Here is an 18,812-nt window from a genome sequence, read left to right as displayed (position 1 = left end):
CCCATGTTGACCCCGAAACCCCAAGCCGCCAGGCATGGCGATTGGCGAGATGTGTAATTTCTTCGTGGCACTCATGAAAATAAGCTAATAGTTAAGCCCGTTTCAGCACAAGTCTTAACGTTTAACGACGACTGCGACGGTCAGGTGGCAAGAGTGGGACCAGGTGCTTAAACTTCTCTTCCGGCTACGGGTCTATAAATCGGTCGCTTTCTGTCTGTCTCCCTCTTCGGTCTGCACTCTTCCGACCCTCCGTCTTCCGACCCTCCGTCATCACGCGTACGCTGCAACGCCAGTCCACCCAGATTACCCAACCAATCTTCCACAGTCCGACATCTAAGCATGCATGAGAGTGATTGGTTTCGTTCCTGCTAAACTCGTAAGCTTAGAGCTGGAGCTGGAGCTGGGAGCCTATATGGAAGACTTTTCTCTGCTGCTAATTTAGAAAGATCTAACTTTCGCTCAATCAAAATCACAGGGGCATTTAACCGAATACTTCCTTCAATTTCCGCCGATTCTTTGAGTAGAACGGCGATATTTTTGCAGTCCTGGATCTTGCCAGTGCGTGTGAGGTTTCTGTGGTTTCCGACGAGGTACGAACTCTGATTTCATTCTTCTTTTCTTTCGTTTTAGATTGAGTAGATATGATCTGCCTTCTGGTGCTGTTTTTCGGCTCTTATAGATCTGGTGTGAAGACACCGGAATATGACGCGTAGAATCGAAAGGCCCTGTTTTCTGTGAATATTCCGGCAGAGTAGATCATGTAGGACGTTCTTCACTTCCTGTCGTGGTTTCATGAGTCAATAGGAGTTTGATTTCTTCTCAAGCTATGCTAATGATTTGATTTAAAAAAAAAAAAAAAACGGAGCCTGAACTGATTCCGTTTCGACGTTTGTTCGAATCTGGTAAATAGAGATAACTGAGTTGTTAGGACTTCGCAAGTTGCAGGTACTGACGGGACGACACTGGTGATGATAGATCTGGTTTTCCGCAACTTCGGAGAACTGATTCACTGGTCTAGTTTTCCTCTCGTCAGGCTTTGGCGTTTTCCTTTTTTTTTTTTCTTTCTTCCGGTACGCCTAGTTTGAAGATTATTTGTAGAGCGTCCTAGTTTCGTCTCCTTCTATTATAGTCATAGTACAGCCCAGAGCCACTTGAACGGTGCACACTTACCATCTGCGGTCCTGTTCTGCTGAATTCCCTCTCGATTGCACTGCCGATGGCGAACTTGTGATCTTTTTCTGGAGCGGGGAATGACAGTAAAGGTCTCATAAAAGAGCACTTTAATCACATATTAATAATACCTAATAAAATGTTGTGGCTTCTGCTTTTCGATGGGGCGCTCGCATGACTAATCCTACATTTACAAACTTGCTTTCTATCACTTTTTATTTTTGTCTTCCTACATTTACAAACTTGCTTTCTATCACTTTTTATTTTTGTCTTCGGCAAGACATTAATGAATCATAAAGGATGGCAGTGTATGTGATTCCAGGGGCATTTCCTCGAACACTCGGGACAATAATTTCTTTTTTTAGAAAGAATAATAATTATCTGTAATCCGAGTGAAGTTACATCTAATACTGGTGGGTTCACTCCATTTTGACCCATCAATCCATGTTTCTGGGCCACAGAAATTATGAAAACTCCTCTTTGTTTTTTATTTTCTCCGGTGGAAATCGGTACACCCACCACTTTTTATGGTTTGGCTTATGTCATGTGAGCTTTTTCTTTCTCCCCTTCTTCGCATCTTCTCAAAGCTTCAGCTTGCATCTCACGGGACCTTCTTGTGATTGGATGGTCTAGCTCGGCTCTAGTACTGCTTCAGAATGTGCTCTCTTTTGGCTCGAGTTCTGTGTACTTTCTGTGCTCTTTCTTTTTGTCCGCTGGTGTTTTTGGGGATTGACCGCCAGCAGTCGCATGTGAGTGCTCTACGAAGGATTTCCGCCAGAAAAGACGTGCTATTTTGGGTGCGTTGACCGGATAGGTGTGCCACGTATTCTTCCGGAGCCACTTCCCGTAGATGAATCAGTTATTTACTCAGTGTCTGTATCGAATTTGAATTCTCAAAATTCGATACGTGCGTTTATCTTTTTTTATCTATTATTACAGTGTCAAATTTCAGTAGAATAAATTTTAAATGGTTAAAATTTTATTTATAATAATATCTAAGTATTGTATCTCGTACCATATTATACCACACGTATGATCTGGTGTGGTAGATGCACTCTGTGATCCAGGCAATCCCCGATATGTTGCTCATGAATCAGATTCAGCGGCAGATAGAGAAAGGTAATCGGACTTTTCGGCCTATATTCCAGGTCTGCTACTAAGCTAAACATTCATAGAACACTCTTAGCTTTAGGCAGGTCCTTTGTGGCTTTTAGCTGTTTTCCAGCAATTTTTCACTGTCATACTTTCCAGATATTTGAAAAGCTTATCCAGGGATACGGTGCAATAAGGAAAAAAACTTCTGATTAGACGAGCCCATCTGTGTCAAATCGGAATTGGGATAGTTGATTAGGACAGAGTCAGGTTGGTCCAGGCTGAAGGCCCGTTAAAATTGTGAAATGCGAAATTTTAGTGTTTTAATTGCCCCTATCGAATATCGTAATATCGGATATGGTTGGTTAGGTTTGATACATATCAAAATTTGAGCTACCTGACATACTCCGTATCATCTGATAGAGCCAGACGTATATCGGCCCTACATATCTGAATTTGGGTTATTGATACTTATCGGATTTCCGAGACGGGCAACACCGTTTTACCGGCTTCAATAAATGGATTCTGCTACGAAGACTGGACCGACTAGTCTGTGGACAATAAATGGTCTACGGTACCTAGAGACGCGTAGAGAGATGGAGACGGCCTAACCATCTCTTGTGAGCCGGTGGTTGAACTAAAACGCAATTACCAGTTACGATTGCTACATGTCCTCCCTTCACTGCTGGTGTCCGATCGGCACTATTTTCATCTGGTTTTGATTCAGACAGAAATTACTGCTCCAAAAGACTTGACAACATATAAAGGTTATGTTGATGTAGGGTAAGCTTTCAAGAAGGCGGAGTCGTTTCTTGTGATCATTAATAGAGTATACTCAAGAGTATATCATTAATAGAATATACTCGGTAATCGGAATAGGTTTATTTTGTTTGGTAGGGTTGTGGACCCGGCTGAGCTGCGTACATTTTTTTTAATTTAATTTTGATAATTTTTTTATAATATTAGTTGGCAACAGAGTCTGATGGTCTTTCGTCGGCATCTGGGGAAGACGGGTATTCTGAGCTAACCAATGGGCAAAATTTGAGACGGCTTTCTGACTACAACGTTGAAATTTATAATATTGAAATCCTGCTTCTTCGCGTCTGTCACTGTAATGCTTCTAAGCAGGTCTAACTGGGTGAAAAATAGAAGGAAATAGAAAGCTAAAATGCGAAACAGCTAGTAATACATTAAGAAGGAAAAAAAATCATGTATCCATCATATTCTTTTCAAAATGTTCGTTGATCTTCTTATTAGCTGTCTTATATACCATTTTAAAGTCTTGAAATCATTTAACCTCGGCAGTAGCTCGTAACAACCGTGATACATGTTTAACGAAGAGAAAATAAATGGCTGAATGAACTGGACACAACCCCGATGGGTTTGTCTTCCTTTGCCGAAACTTGGATATTTGCAACTCGTTTCTGCTCTTTGATGCCTTATGCACTCAAGAAACTCGGTTTTTGCAGTGTGTAGCGCTCTTTCAAATTAACGTTTTATTTATATTGTAGAAGCAACTACGGCGTGGCGCTCATCGTTACGAGGGAGTAGCCGAGTGGTGGTATGTTTTCTTATTGTTTTTGTCTCATGTTTGTAACAGAAGCTTCGTTATGGAGTCGTAGAGGAGACTGTGATCCTTGTGAGTCTTGAAGAAAAGAAATGGCTACTGAAATGGGTAGAGCTCACTGTGACTGGCCGCAACATGAGGAGTTATCCAATCAGAACGATTGTCAGGTACTCTTCCATTTTCTGTCCCTTTATCATTATCATTATGCTTGTCAGGTTTGCTGTTATCTTTGTGACGCTTTCAGTAATCTATCCTAGTAAAAATCTGTTTCGTTTTCCTTGATTGTGAGTTTATCCAAAATAGTTCTGGTGATAATGTTGATTTATAGGGTCTTCCTCACATTATAATAACAAGGGATTAAGAGAAGAGAGAAGAGGAAGAAGAGAGGAGGAGAGGTTAAGAGCTCTAGCTCGTGAAGAGGCTAGGAGGAGAAACCAATAAAGAGAAAGAAGAAAGAAAAAAGGGTGACAAGAGGGAGCACGATTTTGTGCTTAAGAGGATTGAGTTTAATGCTCTTTCCCATGCCTTGAGGTTCTATATATAGTTTTGAGAGGTTGTTTGCAAAGACTACAATACCCTTAGGGTAATATCTTTCAAAAGCAAAAAAAATATAAGAGTACAAACACCAGCTTTTATTATTATAACTCTATATCATCTTTATAGAAGTTCTCCTTATTTAGTAATCATGCCACCTTGTGTCTTATTTACCATCCATGTCACTCCTACTCGTGGGTTGCTCCTTTTAAAAGATAAATTTGTCAAGATTCTGACTTCACTTTGCTTAAGTTTATTTTCTTCGGATTATGTTTATTGATACAATCTAACTTTGCTATGTTAATATTTGTTTCATATTTATTGATTCTGATTACTTTTTATTGCAAATCATTTTCCTTATTTGACTTCTTTTTTTCATTTAATGGATCATGTGGATTTTCCAGAGCAATTACTTACTCATTTTATATCTTTAAACATTAAGTTCTTTAGTTGGTTTCAAACATCAATTTATCGAACTATAGAATTTTCTTCAATTCATGTGCTTTGCTTAGTGAGCTGTTCACGTCAGTGAAATGTCACCTCCTGGTTTTGTATTTGAGATAAAATGGAATGATGCAATCATAGATCTTTCATGCACTTGAAGAACAAAAGTAACTTGGTGAATCATCTAATAGAAACTCCCAGAAACACCAAAATATACTTTGTCATGTTCGGTGTTTACTAGTATAATTCCTTTGCACTTTTGCCTCACACTACTCTAAGCAAAGGTGTGATGCACAGGTTCTAGATCATGGTTCAATATCCTTCGGAAGATTTGCTGTTGAATCTCTTTCTTGGGAAAAATGGTCTGTTTTTTCTCATAATAGATGTAAGGAAGAACTAGAGAAATTCAGGGCCCCAGGATTAGTTGCTCAGAAGAAAGCTTACTTTGAAGAATATTATAGAAAAATTAGAGTTCTAAAGGCTTTGCAGTCTCAGCAAGATGAGCAGACCATGGACTCTGGTGACAGTAGTGTTTGTAGCCAAGGTCCAGAAGACGAACAGACTACTGCAAGGGCAGAGAACTCCATTGATGGACAAGATGTTGATGTTGTTCAGGCGGAAGAGGATGCTATTCAAGTTTCGGCAGAGCAGGATATGATACCTGTTGCTATACCACTAGTGCAACATTTGGAACCTCACTCCATATTATCCTGTACAGGTTCTCCCAAAAGCTCTAAAGAAGGGATAAAGGAAGAAATTGAAAACCCAAGGAATAATAATTTGCATGAAAGCATGGTGAGTGTCAACTTTAACAATAAAAGGGTACCAGAAGCTGAGCAACTGAAGAAATATGAGCACTTAGATGATGGAAGGATCAAAATAGAAGAAAACCATTCAGATGCTACAGTACAATATGAAACTTCAGTGGTGGATGTAATGTATGGAGGGTCAAGCATAAAAAAGGAAAACAACCTTGCGCCTGCCAGGGTTGAGGTCAATCACAAGAGGAATGAAAATCTTTCTTCAGTTGCTAAAAAGGTATATAACAGGTTAATGATTTGTGGTCTGATATGTCCATCAGTAGGCAGATCTTTGAATTAATCAACAACTTACATTCTGCTAATCCTCGTATTACTCATAGACTTCTTTGGGGAAACATTTGCCGGAGGCAGTTCATCTGGGAAAGTGCATGGAGAGCTTGAAACATAATGCTGCTGAAAAGGTATGACATGAAATTTTTTACAGTTTGGAAAAATGCTTGTGTTACTTGCATCCTTTCATCTGTATATGTAATTGCTTTTTTAGGAGTCTAGTGCCGTTACAGTTAGAAACAGCATGAGAGCAGAATTGAATAAGGGAATTATGCCTAAATCACTGGTGGGGCTCAAATATCCTCTTCATAAAGTACCTGGAAAGGAGGAAAGCAGGATTAAATTGAGCAAAACAACTGTTAATAACACTAAAAAGTATACTCCAAGTTTCTCTCACAAACCACTTAAAGAAGTAAGTTCAACTGTCTCTGTCTCGTTACCTTTTTCATTATGTTACCTTGGACTAACAGAAGTTAACATGGTTAAACTTTCTTGTAATATGTGGAAGGATGCTAATGTTACTTCAGTTGAAAGAAATGCCAAAGTGCAAACCAGGAAAAGTAAGGATGCAACTAAATCAGCCCAAGGGGTCAAGCATCCTGTCCCTGAAGCAACAAACAGCACAAAGAATGCTATCAACTCAAGATTAGGAGCTTCTAATGCTCACTCTACTTTGAACAAACTCCAGCATCCTGTCCCTGAAACAACAAGGAGGACAAAGGGTGCTATCAGTTCACATGTGGGAACTTCTTATACTCACTCTAGCATGAACAAATCTATCTCTGTTTCTGCAAATAGACAGTGTAGAGGAATCTCCTCTTTTTCTTCATGCAGATCAAGTAAAGAAGCTTCCTCTGTTTCTTCACAAAGATCCAGTAACACTGTCACATTTCCTGAAACATTGTCTCTTTCAGGTGAAAGGCGTTCTGGCAATAGAGATGGTGCACAAAACAGCAGCCATTCTGGTTTCTCAAACATATTAGTGAGGTCTTCTGTTGATGCTAAAAATTTGTCATTAAGAGAGGTAAGTTTTAGTCAAGTGGACTGGTTTCCCATTTATGTCATACAAGCTATCACTACCTTTTAGGCCTTGAATCTTCATGTTGATGAGCTGGTTGAATTATTTTAGTTTCAATTCTATTTGTGTTGATGGTGTCTTTGCTTAAATACTACAAATGCTATTCTTGCAGCACATGTCAGCAGGGCAATCTATCAATTGTGGTATCAGAGACACTACAACAGTGAACAGAAGGTTGGCTACTTAAAAGTTCATGTTTAGGATTGCAATTTGACGCACAATTCTTTTGGTTCTCCTTCCCTTCTCATGAAATGGTCCACAAGCTGAGACAATCAAACTAACAGATTAAAACCACGACCATTACTCGTTCTTGGTGTTCTTCTTCTTCTTTTCTTTTAAACCATGGTAAGAAAAATAAATTTTTATCAAGCACTTGAACTTGATAAACTGCTCCAGAAATGTGAGTTTTCTGATGCTAAAATGCATGTTTCTTACCACCTTTGTGAACCACAAATAATTATACCTTGAACCGAATTAAGGGTGCAAAAGAAACAAAAAGAAAAAAAAATAACAAGAAAATAGAAGAGGAAAAAAAGTTCTGGAAGAGGGGCAGATTTGTGGCCTTGGAATTCAAGCCAGAAAGGCCTTTCCAGTTTCTTTATAATCAGGGTTTAAGTGAAAATTTACAAAAGAACAAAAATGCCCCCCAATACTCAAAATTACATATCTCCTAAAATACATGTCTAAATTGAATGAAAATTTAACTAGAGATAAAATAAGACATTCTCTATCTAATAGCCATACTGTAAGAGAAAAATTTAATGTAGAAAATATAGGAAATAACCAAAATACCCTGGACTTGTATTTTAACACTCTCCTTCAAGTTGGAGAGTAGATATCAAACAACCCTGACTTGTCACTAGAGGATACATGTTCATGTCTCCCCAAAGGCTTGGTAAATATATCTCCCAACTGGTTTGAAGACTTTACATGAGTTACCACCTTCCCTTGCATAACTGCATCTCTAATGAAGTGGGAGTCAATCTTTATATGTTTTGTTCTCTCATGGAATACAGGGTTGTTGGCAATAAAAATGGCTGCCTAGTTATCACAATTCATAACCATAGGGTCAGCAAACTCAAGAAACACATACTTAATCCACATAAGCTCACTAACTATAAGAGCCATTGCTCGATACCTAGCCTTTGCACTGGACATTGCTACAACTGTTTGTTTCTTACTTTTCTAGCTTACCAGGTTGCCTCCAACAAAACAACAATAGCCTGATGTAGAATGTCTATCCATCTTACACCTAGCATAATCGACATCAGAATACCCAAGTACATCAACTTTCTCATTCTGAGTATACAGAGACCTTTTCTAGGTGCACCCTTCAAGTACTTCAAAATCCTTTGAGAAGCTTTTAATGAACTTTTTGAGGATTTTCCATGAACTGGCTCACAACTCCCACAAAAAATGAGATATCCGGCCTAGTAACTGTAGCATAGATTAGTTAACTTACTAACCGTCGGTATTGAGTTTTATCCTTGAGTGTAGGACCCTGGGTGTCATGTAGATTATGATCAACTTCCATGGGGGTATCTATGGGTTTAACATCTAATAAATCATACTCCTGTAACATATCCAATATATATTTTCTCTGAGAAAGAACAATACCTTACTTGCTACGAGCGACTTCAAAGCCAAGGAAGTACTCGAGAGAGTCCAAATCCTTTGTTTGAAATGTGTGGCCAGATATTGTTTAATTTTTGTAATACCATCAAGATCATTACCAGATAACACAATGTCATCTACATAGACAACCAAAACCCCACCATACAAGTCTTCCTTTTAAGTAGGAACATAGAATGATCACAATGACTCGTATAGAACCCAAACTGTAGTACCACATCACTAAAATTTTCAAACCAGGCCTGTGGACTTTATTTAAGTCCATAAATAGCCTTCTGCAGCTTACACATTTTTCCTGTCTCCCCTTGAGCAACATACCTAAGAGGTTCCTCCGTATACAATTTCTCATGTAGATCACCATATAGAAAGGCATTCTTCATATCGAGTTGAAAGAGAGGTCAACCCTTATTAACAATTATAGATATTAAGATCTATACCGAAGTAAGTCGGGCCACAGGAGAGTTCTCAAGGACATCAACTCTAAAAGTCCGCGTATACCCCTTTGCTACTAGCCGAGCTTTGTACCGCTCAATAGAGCCATCAACATTATATTTGATAGTATAAACCAATGACACCTCATAATAGCTGTTCCTGCTAGTGGATCACATAAACACCATGTTCCCCGAGACACCAAAGCGCTCATCTCATCATCTATAGCTTGTTTCCATTCTAGAGAGAACAAGTTTTCCTACACTGAACGAAGTATATGGGAAGTAGACAATGACATAATGTTGAATTTATGGAAAAGAGAAATACTTCATTGACTTCATTAACTTATTATAATCTGAGTACATGAACCTCTATTTATAATAGAGGAAGGTAGTAGAGTCCAATTACAATAAAACTACCTTTGTCCTAATTACACCCAAACTCAACACTTAAAGATAAGTCCTAACATAATTAAATAACTCAATATAGATAAAAGATAAACATAACTCAAACTAGAACTCTTCTAGGACGTGACCGTAAGATAATCCTTCTTGATCTTCCAACTTATGTGACAAGGATGCCAGCTCGTGGTAATCATGGTGGGTCCTACTTATGTGCTTAGGCCCATCTTGTTGGCCTTCCTTGGTCGTGTGACCCATCTTATAATAGTCTTAGATATGTGGGTCTTCCTTGGTCGTGTAGGCTTGAGCCTATCTTCCAACACATATCAAAGGACTTGAAGGACGGGGATAAAAAATCAAAAGACATATTTGGATATCGGATGAGAAGTACAAGATCATTTACCTTTTCGTAGACTAATAGGCAGGTCCAAATCAAAGACAACAGGATCTGCAAGCAATGTGGAAGGTAGTTAATCGTGAGAAGAGAATTCTATAGAGGTAACCGTTGGAGGCACTACAGGAGCACGAGAGCGATGACTGTAAACGCGAAGAGGCAATGAAGAACTCGATGACGTTGGTACATCCAAAACTGCAATAGGAACAAGACTACCTAAAAGAGATTCATGTGATACAGGAAGCTCAGCAGATGATGAAAAATTTGAAGTATGTTCAAAGAAGGTCACATCAACTGACACATATGTCTTCTATTAAATAGAATCATAATATTTGTATCCCTTTGGTCAACGAGAATATCCCAGAAAAATACATTTGACAGACCGAGGTGACAACTTATCGACCGAATTTTCAAACATATGAATAAAACAAGTACATCCAAAAATATGAGTAGCCACACCAAACAATTTACAATTGGGCTTTAAAACCTGAAGAGGAACTTGACCAGTCAAAATAGATAAGGGCATACGATTAACCAAGTAGCACGAAGCTAAAACCGCATCTCCCCAAAAAGATTTAGGAACATTCATATGCATTAATAGTGTTATTGTAACCTCAATAAGATGTCTATTTTTACGTTTAGTCACCCCATTTTGTTGTGGTGTATAAGGACAGGATGTTTGATGGGTAATACCATGAGAAATACAAAATACTGAAAATCTATGGTTAAAATATTCCAAACCATTGTCAGTACGAAGTACATGAACACATATACCAAATTGGTTTTTTATTTTATTGAAAAAATTGAGAAATACAACAAATATTTTTGACTTCTCCCACAAGAGATATACCCAAGTGATTCTATTGAAATCATCAATGAACGACACAAAATACTTAAAACCAATTGGGCTAGGTACTTGTTATGGACCCCATACATTAGAGTTGACTAATTCAAACAACATGGTGCTTTGACTAGAACTAACTGGGAAACTTGAGTGGAGATGCTTTCCCAACTGACAAGATTCGCAATCAAATGAAATATTGGCTGACAGAGAAGGAAAAGACTGATGCAACTTAGCTGGTGAGGGATATCCCAAGCGTAAAGTAAGAAGAATCTGTAGTAGTGAGAGCTATAGCTTGAGATGTGGTGAACCAATCGTCCTCTATGTCTGCAAGTCTTGGAAAACACAAGAAGTAGGATAAAAGGTTACTGAACAGTTTAAGGATTTAGTTATATGACTTACAGACAAGAGATTAATTGGAAACTTTGGTACAAATAAAACAAAATTTAAGGATATTTGTGGAGTAGTGTGAATAGTACCCTCCCTTTGAATGGGAGAGGTGGATTCATTAGCTAAAGTAGCTCAACGATATGAATGAGATGGACTAATGGACTGAAATAGGGAGGGCATACCTGACATATGTGTAGAGGCTCCTAAATCAATGATTTAAGAGGGGGAATGAGACACATTCAGTGCATTCATACCTATAATAGCCATTGTGGTACTTGTTGAGGAAGGAGGAGACTCGGTAGCCTGAGAAGCAGTAGATGAAGCAGTCAGTTGACCCATTCGCTATAATAACTATTGAATTTCCTCATAGGATCCAGTGTTTGAGGATGGGTCCTTATATGTGAATATAGAGTTGGCCCAGGTTTACCAAAAATTTTCCAATATTTCTCAAAAATATGATTAGTCCTACCATAATAAACACATTTCCAATCCCCTTGATCACTTCAGCCATGGCCACAAGTAGTGTAAGAGCAACCTTTACTTCTATTATTACCACCATAAAACTGACCATCAGGCTTACCAGTAGAAGATTGAAGGTTAAAGAGCAGTTGCTGCTGAGAGAGCTCCACCTAACTCATTCTTATTTACAATTGGACCTTCAACTCTAAAAACTCTGTTGAAGGCTTGCTCAAGGGTGGTCACATCCTCATTTACCAACAACTGGGCTCTAATAGCATCATATTCATGCCCCAAACCATCTAAAAGCCAGGTTACTTGAATCTGATTTTCTTTCTTATGTCTTCAATATTCGTAGTAAAAAGATGAATATACTAATCTACTGTAGTACTCCCCTCATCTCAGTGAAATAATCTGTCACTGAACTACCTTCACGCTTCATGTTAAAGAACTTTACTTATAACTCATAGATCCTTGACAAATTACTTTCTCGAGACATAATGGAAGCCAAGGTAGTCCACATTGCCTTAGCAATACTGAATCCATACTGTTGACCAACCAAGTCATTACTAAATCATCTTCTGCCACCCTATCTTCAGTAACAAGCACCGGGGGATCATCGGTTATATATTTTGCCATTCTTCTGGCTCTCAAATACTTCAAAACTGATTTGGACCAGTTTACATAATTCGATCTATTCAACCTGATCGTAGTTATCTGAATCGATTGAGAGAATTTCACATATAAGCTCTCAACAGTCCTCTGGACAACAACTATTGTGCTGGAATCAGCCATTAAATATCACTAAACACCACAATTCAGTACACTAGAGCATCGATTAACCAAAGGGAAACACTTTTCCCAAATTTTTATGTTTGCGTAGTCAAGTAGGCCCCACACCGAATTCAATTAGGGCAATACAACACCCAATTCACTCAATTAAGAATCAATAATCATCAATTCCAGCAATTGAGACCACAAATTGATGAAAGAATGACCTAATTGCAAGAAATCAGGATGACACAAGCTATATGACACAAGCATTAGGTTGATGACGCAGGCAGATTTGAGAAATTTCCTCAAATTGAAGTAAACACTTCTAAATCCTATTAATTAATCAAATAGAAGAAGTAATCATTAGCCAATAGGCTAAGATAGGTAGAAAAAGGGCAAAAATGGAATTTTTACCCTATCAGTCCAGAAATCTGGGAAAAACCTTCAAGGAGATTGCTGAAAATGGAGAAAAGATCCACAAAATCGAAAGAAACTTGCCCAAGACTTGCGTTACTGCTCTGATACCATAAAAAATATGTGATTTGGGGAGAAAATAGAAGAGGAAAAAGAGTTATGGAAGAAGGGCAGCTTTGTTGCCTTAAAATCCAAGCCAAAAAGGCCTTTCCAGATTCTCTATAATCAGTGTTTAAGTGAAAATTTACAAAAAGACAAAAATTCCCCTCAATACTCAAAATTACATCTCCTAAAATACATGTCTAAATTGAATGAAAATTTAACCAGAGATAAAATAAGACATTCTCTATCTAATAGCCATACTATAAGAGAAAAGTATAATGTTGAAAATATAGGAAATGACCAAAATACCCCTAGACTTGTATTTTAACAGTTTTCATGGTTTTTTTATGCTAAAATGCATGTTTCATTCCACCTTTCTGAACCAAAAATACTTATACCTTGAATTGAATCAAGGTGATATACCCCAAAACAGGAATAAAGATTTTCAAGCAAAACAAACGAAAAGAAAGAGCGACGAACCTTTCCTTCTTTGCTGAAATCGCCGAAATCGCCGAAATCGAACAAGAATACATCTGATAGACTCCAATCCTTATGCGAATACAACCAACGCAATAAACGAAAACTCAACTAGAGAAATTAATATAGAACTCGCCGGAAATAGTCACCGATAACCCTGGTATTCAAGAGACTAGTACTCTCCCTGAGCCACGCTTCTCTGAATACTAAACGACGTGCCCCTTCCTCTCCCTCGGCTCCCTCTCTAAATTTCCTCCCGAAACCACGTAACATTGTCAAATTCCAAAAATGCCCCTGACCCATTAATCACCCTCTAATTATCCTTCTATTTACCCGTCTAAAGTAAGTTGCATAATTTGGGGTCTATCATTACCCCCCGCCCAAACTTTCACCTTGTCCTTAAGGTGAAAAGCAGGAAACTAGAGCCTCATGGCCTCAAAATCCTCCCAAGTGGTTTCAAACTCGGGAGGTCTTTCCATTGCACCAAAACCTCCAACTGCTGCGGCTCCCCTTTTTATTTTTTCCACTCTTGGGATACTCAGAATAGCAGCAGGTTGTGATATTACCACTGTGGTACTGCTCAACTCCACAAAAATCCCATGTCCCTCATGCTTGATAGTTCGCATCATCGCTTTGAGTGAAACCAAAGTTTTGTGTAAGGAGAGATCTCCCTGTAACACCACAGTCTCATTACCCAATCGAAACTTCATAACCTGTGTTTTCCAATTCGTATATGTTCCGCCTAAGGTTGCCAACCACTGTACACCTAAAATCACATCGGTGCTTCCCAATTCCAAAGGCAAAAATTCGTCCACAATCTCTATTCCTTGAAGAGTTAATCGAACCCCCTTACAAATTCCTTTCCGGGGCAGTGCTGCACCTATACACAATTGAACGCCATACTTTGCTGTTGGAGATAAAGGCAAGTGCATTTTCGTGACCACTGTGGTGGAAATGAAATTATGAGTTGCTTCTCCATCAATAAGTACGACGACTGATTGTTCTTATGCTTCTCGCAATCTTGATAGTCTGTGAAAGTGTTAATTCAACTACCGAATTCAAGGACACCTCCACTATTTGAGCGGCCGCTCTAATCTCGTCCTCCTGCTGTTCACACTTGCCGTCGTCGCTATCCTCCAGAACTTCATCTTCCAACTCCTGTAAAATCAGCACTTGTAGGTCCTTTTTTTACATCTATGCCCAGTTGAGATTTTTCATCACAACGGTAGCACAAACCCCGCTCTCTCCGGTATTGGATTTCGGCTTCCGTGAGTTTCCTGAATGGCGTGCTCTTCTCCATCCCATGTTTTATCATTTCTGCCATGGCCGTAGTGCTGCCATTACTCCCAACTATGGTCCTCGCTGGGTTTGGAGTACCTAGCCCAAACTGAGTCTGCTTAATAACTTTATTTTTTGCTTCCAACTTTTGGGCCAACTCCATGGTCCTTCCCAACCCATTGGGCTCCAACACCTTCACCTCGGCCCGAATTTCGGGCTGGAGCCCATTAACAAAGTTGGACTCCAATACCTTTTCTGGAATATCTTCCAACGTGGAAGCCAAATCCTCAAATCGCCTTCTGTAATCTCTCACGGTGGTCTCCTGCTGCAGCGCCATATATTTCTCATAAGGAGAGCCGTCCTCGGAACTTCGGAATCGTTTTAGCAATAAGGACTGAAATTCTTCCCAGTTCATGATCTCCCTCCTGTTATTTTCATACTTGAACCATTTTAATGTCTCCCATTCCAGACATACTATGACGGCTTCCAGTTTTTCACCGTGAGATACCCGGTTAACCGAGAAATAGCGTTCAACTCTGTAAATCCAGTCATCTGGGTCTTCTCCCTAAAAAATTGGCAACTCTAACTTTTTGGGTCGCACTTCATATCGACTTTGTTTATTCCAATCTACCTTGCCACCATCTCTTCCATGTCCGATACCTCTCTGGATCTAGTTATCGCCCACTGCCGAGTCCAGCCTCTGTCTCGCCGTCATCGTCCTACTCTGTGCATTCAGATTTCGGTTGAGTTCCTCCTGGGTACACAATAATTGTTCAACCTGCCCAATCAGCGCCGTCAACCCTTGTTCCATGGCCGGAACCTTCCGAACCTCTTCCTTCATCGAGCTCACCTCCTCCCTTACGGAGCCCACGATTCCTTCCACCGATTCCACCCTCCACTCCATTCTGGTAGTCGCCATCGGAATTTTTGTTTTTTACTCTTCTTCTTCTCTACCAATTGTTGAAGTTGAAACTCACCCTCGACTCCCGACAAACGAGCTCTAATATCCTTACTACCAAAATCGTACAGAAACCACCTTCGAGCAGACGACGCTCCCGAGACCTCTGATATACTTCCGATTTAGTAAGACAATGCCTTGAATGCAACTGAAATCGAAAAACGGAAACTTTGTTTCACTGCCAAACTCCAGATGCGAACCCAACCTCGCTCTGATACCAGATGATATACCCCAAAACAGGAATAAAGATTTTCAAGCAAAACAAACAAAAAGAAAGAGCGACGAACCTTTCCTTCCCAAATGAAATCACCGAAATCGAACAAGAATACCTCCGATAGACTCCAATCCTTATGCGAATACAACCAACGTAAGAAAACGAAAACTTCACTGTAGAAATCGATATCGAACTCATCGGAAATAGTCACTGATAACCCTGGTATTCGAGATACCAGTACTCTCCCTGAGCCACACTCCTCTGAATACTAAACGACGCGCCCCTTCCTCTCCCTCGGTTCCCTCTCTAAATTTTCTCCCTAAACCACGTAAAATTGTCCAATTCCCAAAATGCCCTTGACCCATTAATCACCCTCTAATTATCCTTCTGTTTACCCGTCTAAAGTAAGTAGCCTAATTTGGGGTCTATCACAAGGTTGCCAAAGAAACAAAAAGAAAAAAGAAGAAGAAGAAGAAGAAAGTCATGCTTTAAACAGTCATCTCCTCGTATGAATAAGGAGGACCTTCACATTACACTTGTCATGTCATAACCATACCAAAAGTTGCAGTTAGATGGACATTGAAATCCATTATTTAAATCTTAAGCGGCATTATTCATATATTTTAATTTCTTTATGGTACCTCCTTATAAATTATTGTTTATATTTTAGGTTTGATTCAATTTATGACCAGGGTTTATTTTTCAAAGTAGAAATCACATTCTGTGCTGTATCTGGAAAACCAGGTGTGTCAACTTATCTCTGACAAAATCAAATATGAATCATACAATGGAGTTTCAACTTGGAAGAAATGACAGAGAGAGCAAGAAGAGAGAGGTAAAGTAGCTGATCCCAGTCATTAGAAATTAGCTGAAAGGAGTTTTTGTATTGCCCACATGTAGATTAATGTCTATTCAATCCAGGGTCCTAATGTATAGATAGGTACTTTGCATAAAAAGATGAGAACTCATGCAAATGATTTTTTGTTGGACTTTTTCTAATTACAATTAGCACTCTTGTTAGCTAGTCAAGAAAATATAAAGTAAAAAGGAAAAATTAGTAATAATATGATCCAGGCTGCAAAAACTTAGAAATTAGCTGAGAGGAGTTTTTGTATTGCCCACATGTAGATTAATTTCTATTCAATCCAGGGTCATTATGTGTAGATAGGTACTTTGCATACAAAGATGAGAACTCATGCAAATGATATTTGTTGGACATTTTCTAATTAAAATTAGCAATCTTGTTAGCTAGTCAAGAAAATATAAAGAAAAAAGGAAAAAATAGTAATAATATGATCCAGGCTGCAAAAACAAAAGTCCTTTGGCACTCAGCACAACTTGGATTCACTTCAAGAACTTCAGAAAACATCCAAAGAAAGATGAATCCTGGAATGAGATCAACCAATTGGTGCATAAACATATTGTAAAAAAACTGGAGCCATAATTGGATGATTGCTCACATCATTTTGTTGCTTCTTGTAGTAGTTATAATTAACCTTCTTGACTTAATCTTGCTTCTACTTTTATTACTGGAAGTTGGATGAAAATGGTCTTTAAAATACTTAATTTCCAGAAATGTTGATTGGTGTAAACTGTTCAGGAATAGATGTTGACTACGATAAATTCATCCAATCTTCATGAGTCCTTGTGCAGGAAACAGGAGCGGCCCTGTTGAGACAACCCTGCATTAGTTCAAATACTCCCTTACTGAAACAAACTTTCCTGAGAAGAGACTCTTCAAAATCAGATCCCAGAAGGGTTAGTCTTGTCTTTCAAAGCTGTCATTTTGATGATCTTTGTATAAAAGCTTAAGGTGGTGATTGTTTCATGCTATTTTCAGTGATTTAATCTTATAATTGAAGAACTTTCTTTCAAAGCTAGGCACTCAGTTTTGTGGAATATTGTCAGTATGAAGAACATTATTTTTACTTCCAGAACTCAAAAATGGCAAACTTACTCTCACCATAATTTTTAGGTTGTACCATGGCGTTCAGTGGATCTTGTTCACAGCGGGAGGAAGCGAGTGTGAGCCTTCAGGGAGCGATGTCATAGCTGGGAGCTTGTCTTCTGGCCTGCAATGACCAGCAAATAGGCTGCAAAGCCTGGTTACTGTACATAAAGCTAATAAAATGGATCCCAAACTCTCCTGTGAAAGGTTTCTTTCTCGTCTATCATATCTGTTATATGTAATACAAAATGAAGATTTTAAATTTTGTCGTCATCAATAGCACAGCATCAAGAAAGCACGGAAAGGGAGAGGAGAGGGGCGATGAATCTAATTTACTTTTTTTTCCAACCCTTATTCTTCATTACCGGTGAGTAACCCTCTTTCAATAAAAGAAAGAGTTAAAAAAGTACTTCTCCCAAACTTCTAATACTAGAATGGAAATTATGCCACCAAATAAAGCTTTATTTTTTATTGTGGCTTTGATTTCGATGAATTAAAGTTTGTTATAAATATCAAGATCAATGATATGAATTTTAATTCAAGGGAAAGCAGTATGGTTGAAATAACTCACCCAGAATGCAATATAGGAAATAAGCCCTCAGAGAATAAATCTTAGTACCAGGTGAATTGTTTGTTCAGTTACTCTTGATTACTGGTAATCTTGATAGATTAGAAGATGTGAGAAATAGGAAATAAACCAAGGGGGTATTGTATAAAAAATGGGCCTTTTATCTTTATATACTTTATTCCTATATATCCTTAGAATATTTAGAATAAATAACGCTATAAATAATGGGTATTTTTTAAGGACAAATTTATTTATCCTAGATCAACAAATTAGTGGGCCAAGATGTACTTGAGCTAGTGTAGACATACCACCAACAAATTTAACTTTCGTCTCCATTAGCCTCACATGCACCAACTTCGGAAGAATCTAGGCGTATCAATAATCCAAGATAAACTTCCGTGTAGTATAGGGAAGTTAAATCCCCACTGCCTTCTTAAAATAGAGATGCCTTGAACCAGTAGACAATAGGGGATCCTTGCCTGATTACCATCATGAAGGGAAAATGAAGCCATTCACCATCATAACCTTGGAGAAGAAGAACAAAAATCTCCATGATGAAG

The 18,812-nt window shown here is 38.6% G+C and overlaps 1 protein-coding gene across 1 annotated transcript; it reads left to right on the top strand.

Moving 5' to 3' along the window:
• The first annotated feature begins 262 nt into the window (after positions 1 to 262).
• On the top strand, positions 263 to 17,983 carry LOC137950673 (uncharacterized). The gene is made up of 11 exons (XM_068797261.1): positions 263 to 590; positions 3,863 to 3,996; positions 5,105 to 5,845; positions 5,949 to 6,029; positions 6,113 to 6,310; positions 6,407 to 6,737; positions 6,813 to 6,922; positions 7,089 to 7,150; positions 16,481 to 16,571; positions 17,390 to 17,494; positions 17,712 to 17,983. Exons 2-11 carry the CDS (start codon positions 3,922 to 3,924, stop codon positions 17,763 to 17,765), a joined length of 1,848 nt encoding a protein of 615 aa, XP_068653362.1. The 5' UTR covers positions 263 to 590; positions 3,863 to 3,921; the 3' UTR covers positions 17,766 to 17,983.
• Positions 17,984 to 18,812: the final 829 nt, after the last annotated feature.

This window comes from Aristolochia californica, unplaced genomic scaffold (genome assembly GCF_029961685.1).
Source record: "Aristolochia californica isolate CCGP_79_NKW_82.1479 unplaced genomic scaffold, dmAriCali1.0.hap1 SCAF_14, whole genome shotgun sequence".
Classification (NCBI taxonomy): domain Eukaryota; kingdom Viridiplantae; phylum Streptophyta; class Magnoliopsida; order Piperales; family Aristolochiaceae; genus Aristolochia; species Aristolochia californica.
The sequence above is the reverse complement of the archived record's forward strand: the minus strand, read 5'-3'. Positions and strand labels throughout refer to the sequence as shown.

What these genes read in the sequence shown, in the direction of transcription:
- LOC137950673 (XM_068797261.1), top strand. Translation starts at nt 3,922, where the DNA reads ATGGCTACTGAAATGGGTAGAGCTCACTGTGACTGGCCGCAACATGAG. An exon ending in AACATAATGCTGCTGAAAAG is followed by an intron (nt 6,030 to 6,112) that starts GTATGACATGAA and finishes TTGCTTTTTTAG; the next exon opens with GAGTCTAGTGCCGTTACAGT. An exon ending in GAGAGAGCAAGAAGAGAGAG is followed by an intron (nt 16,572 to 17,389) that starts GTAAAGTAGCTG and finishes GTCCTTGTGCAG; the next exon opens with GAAACAGGAGCGGCCCTGTT.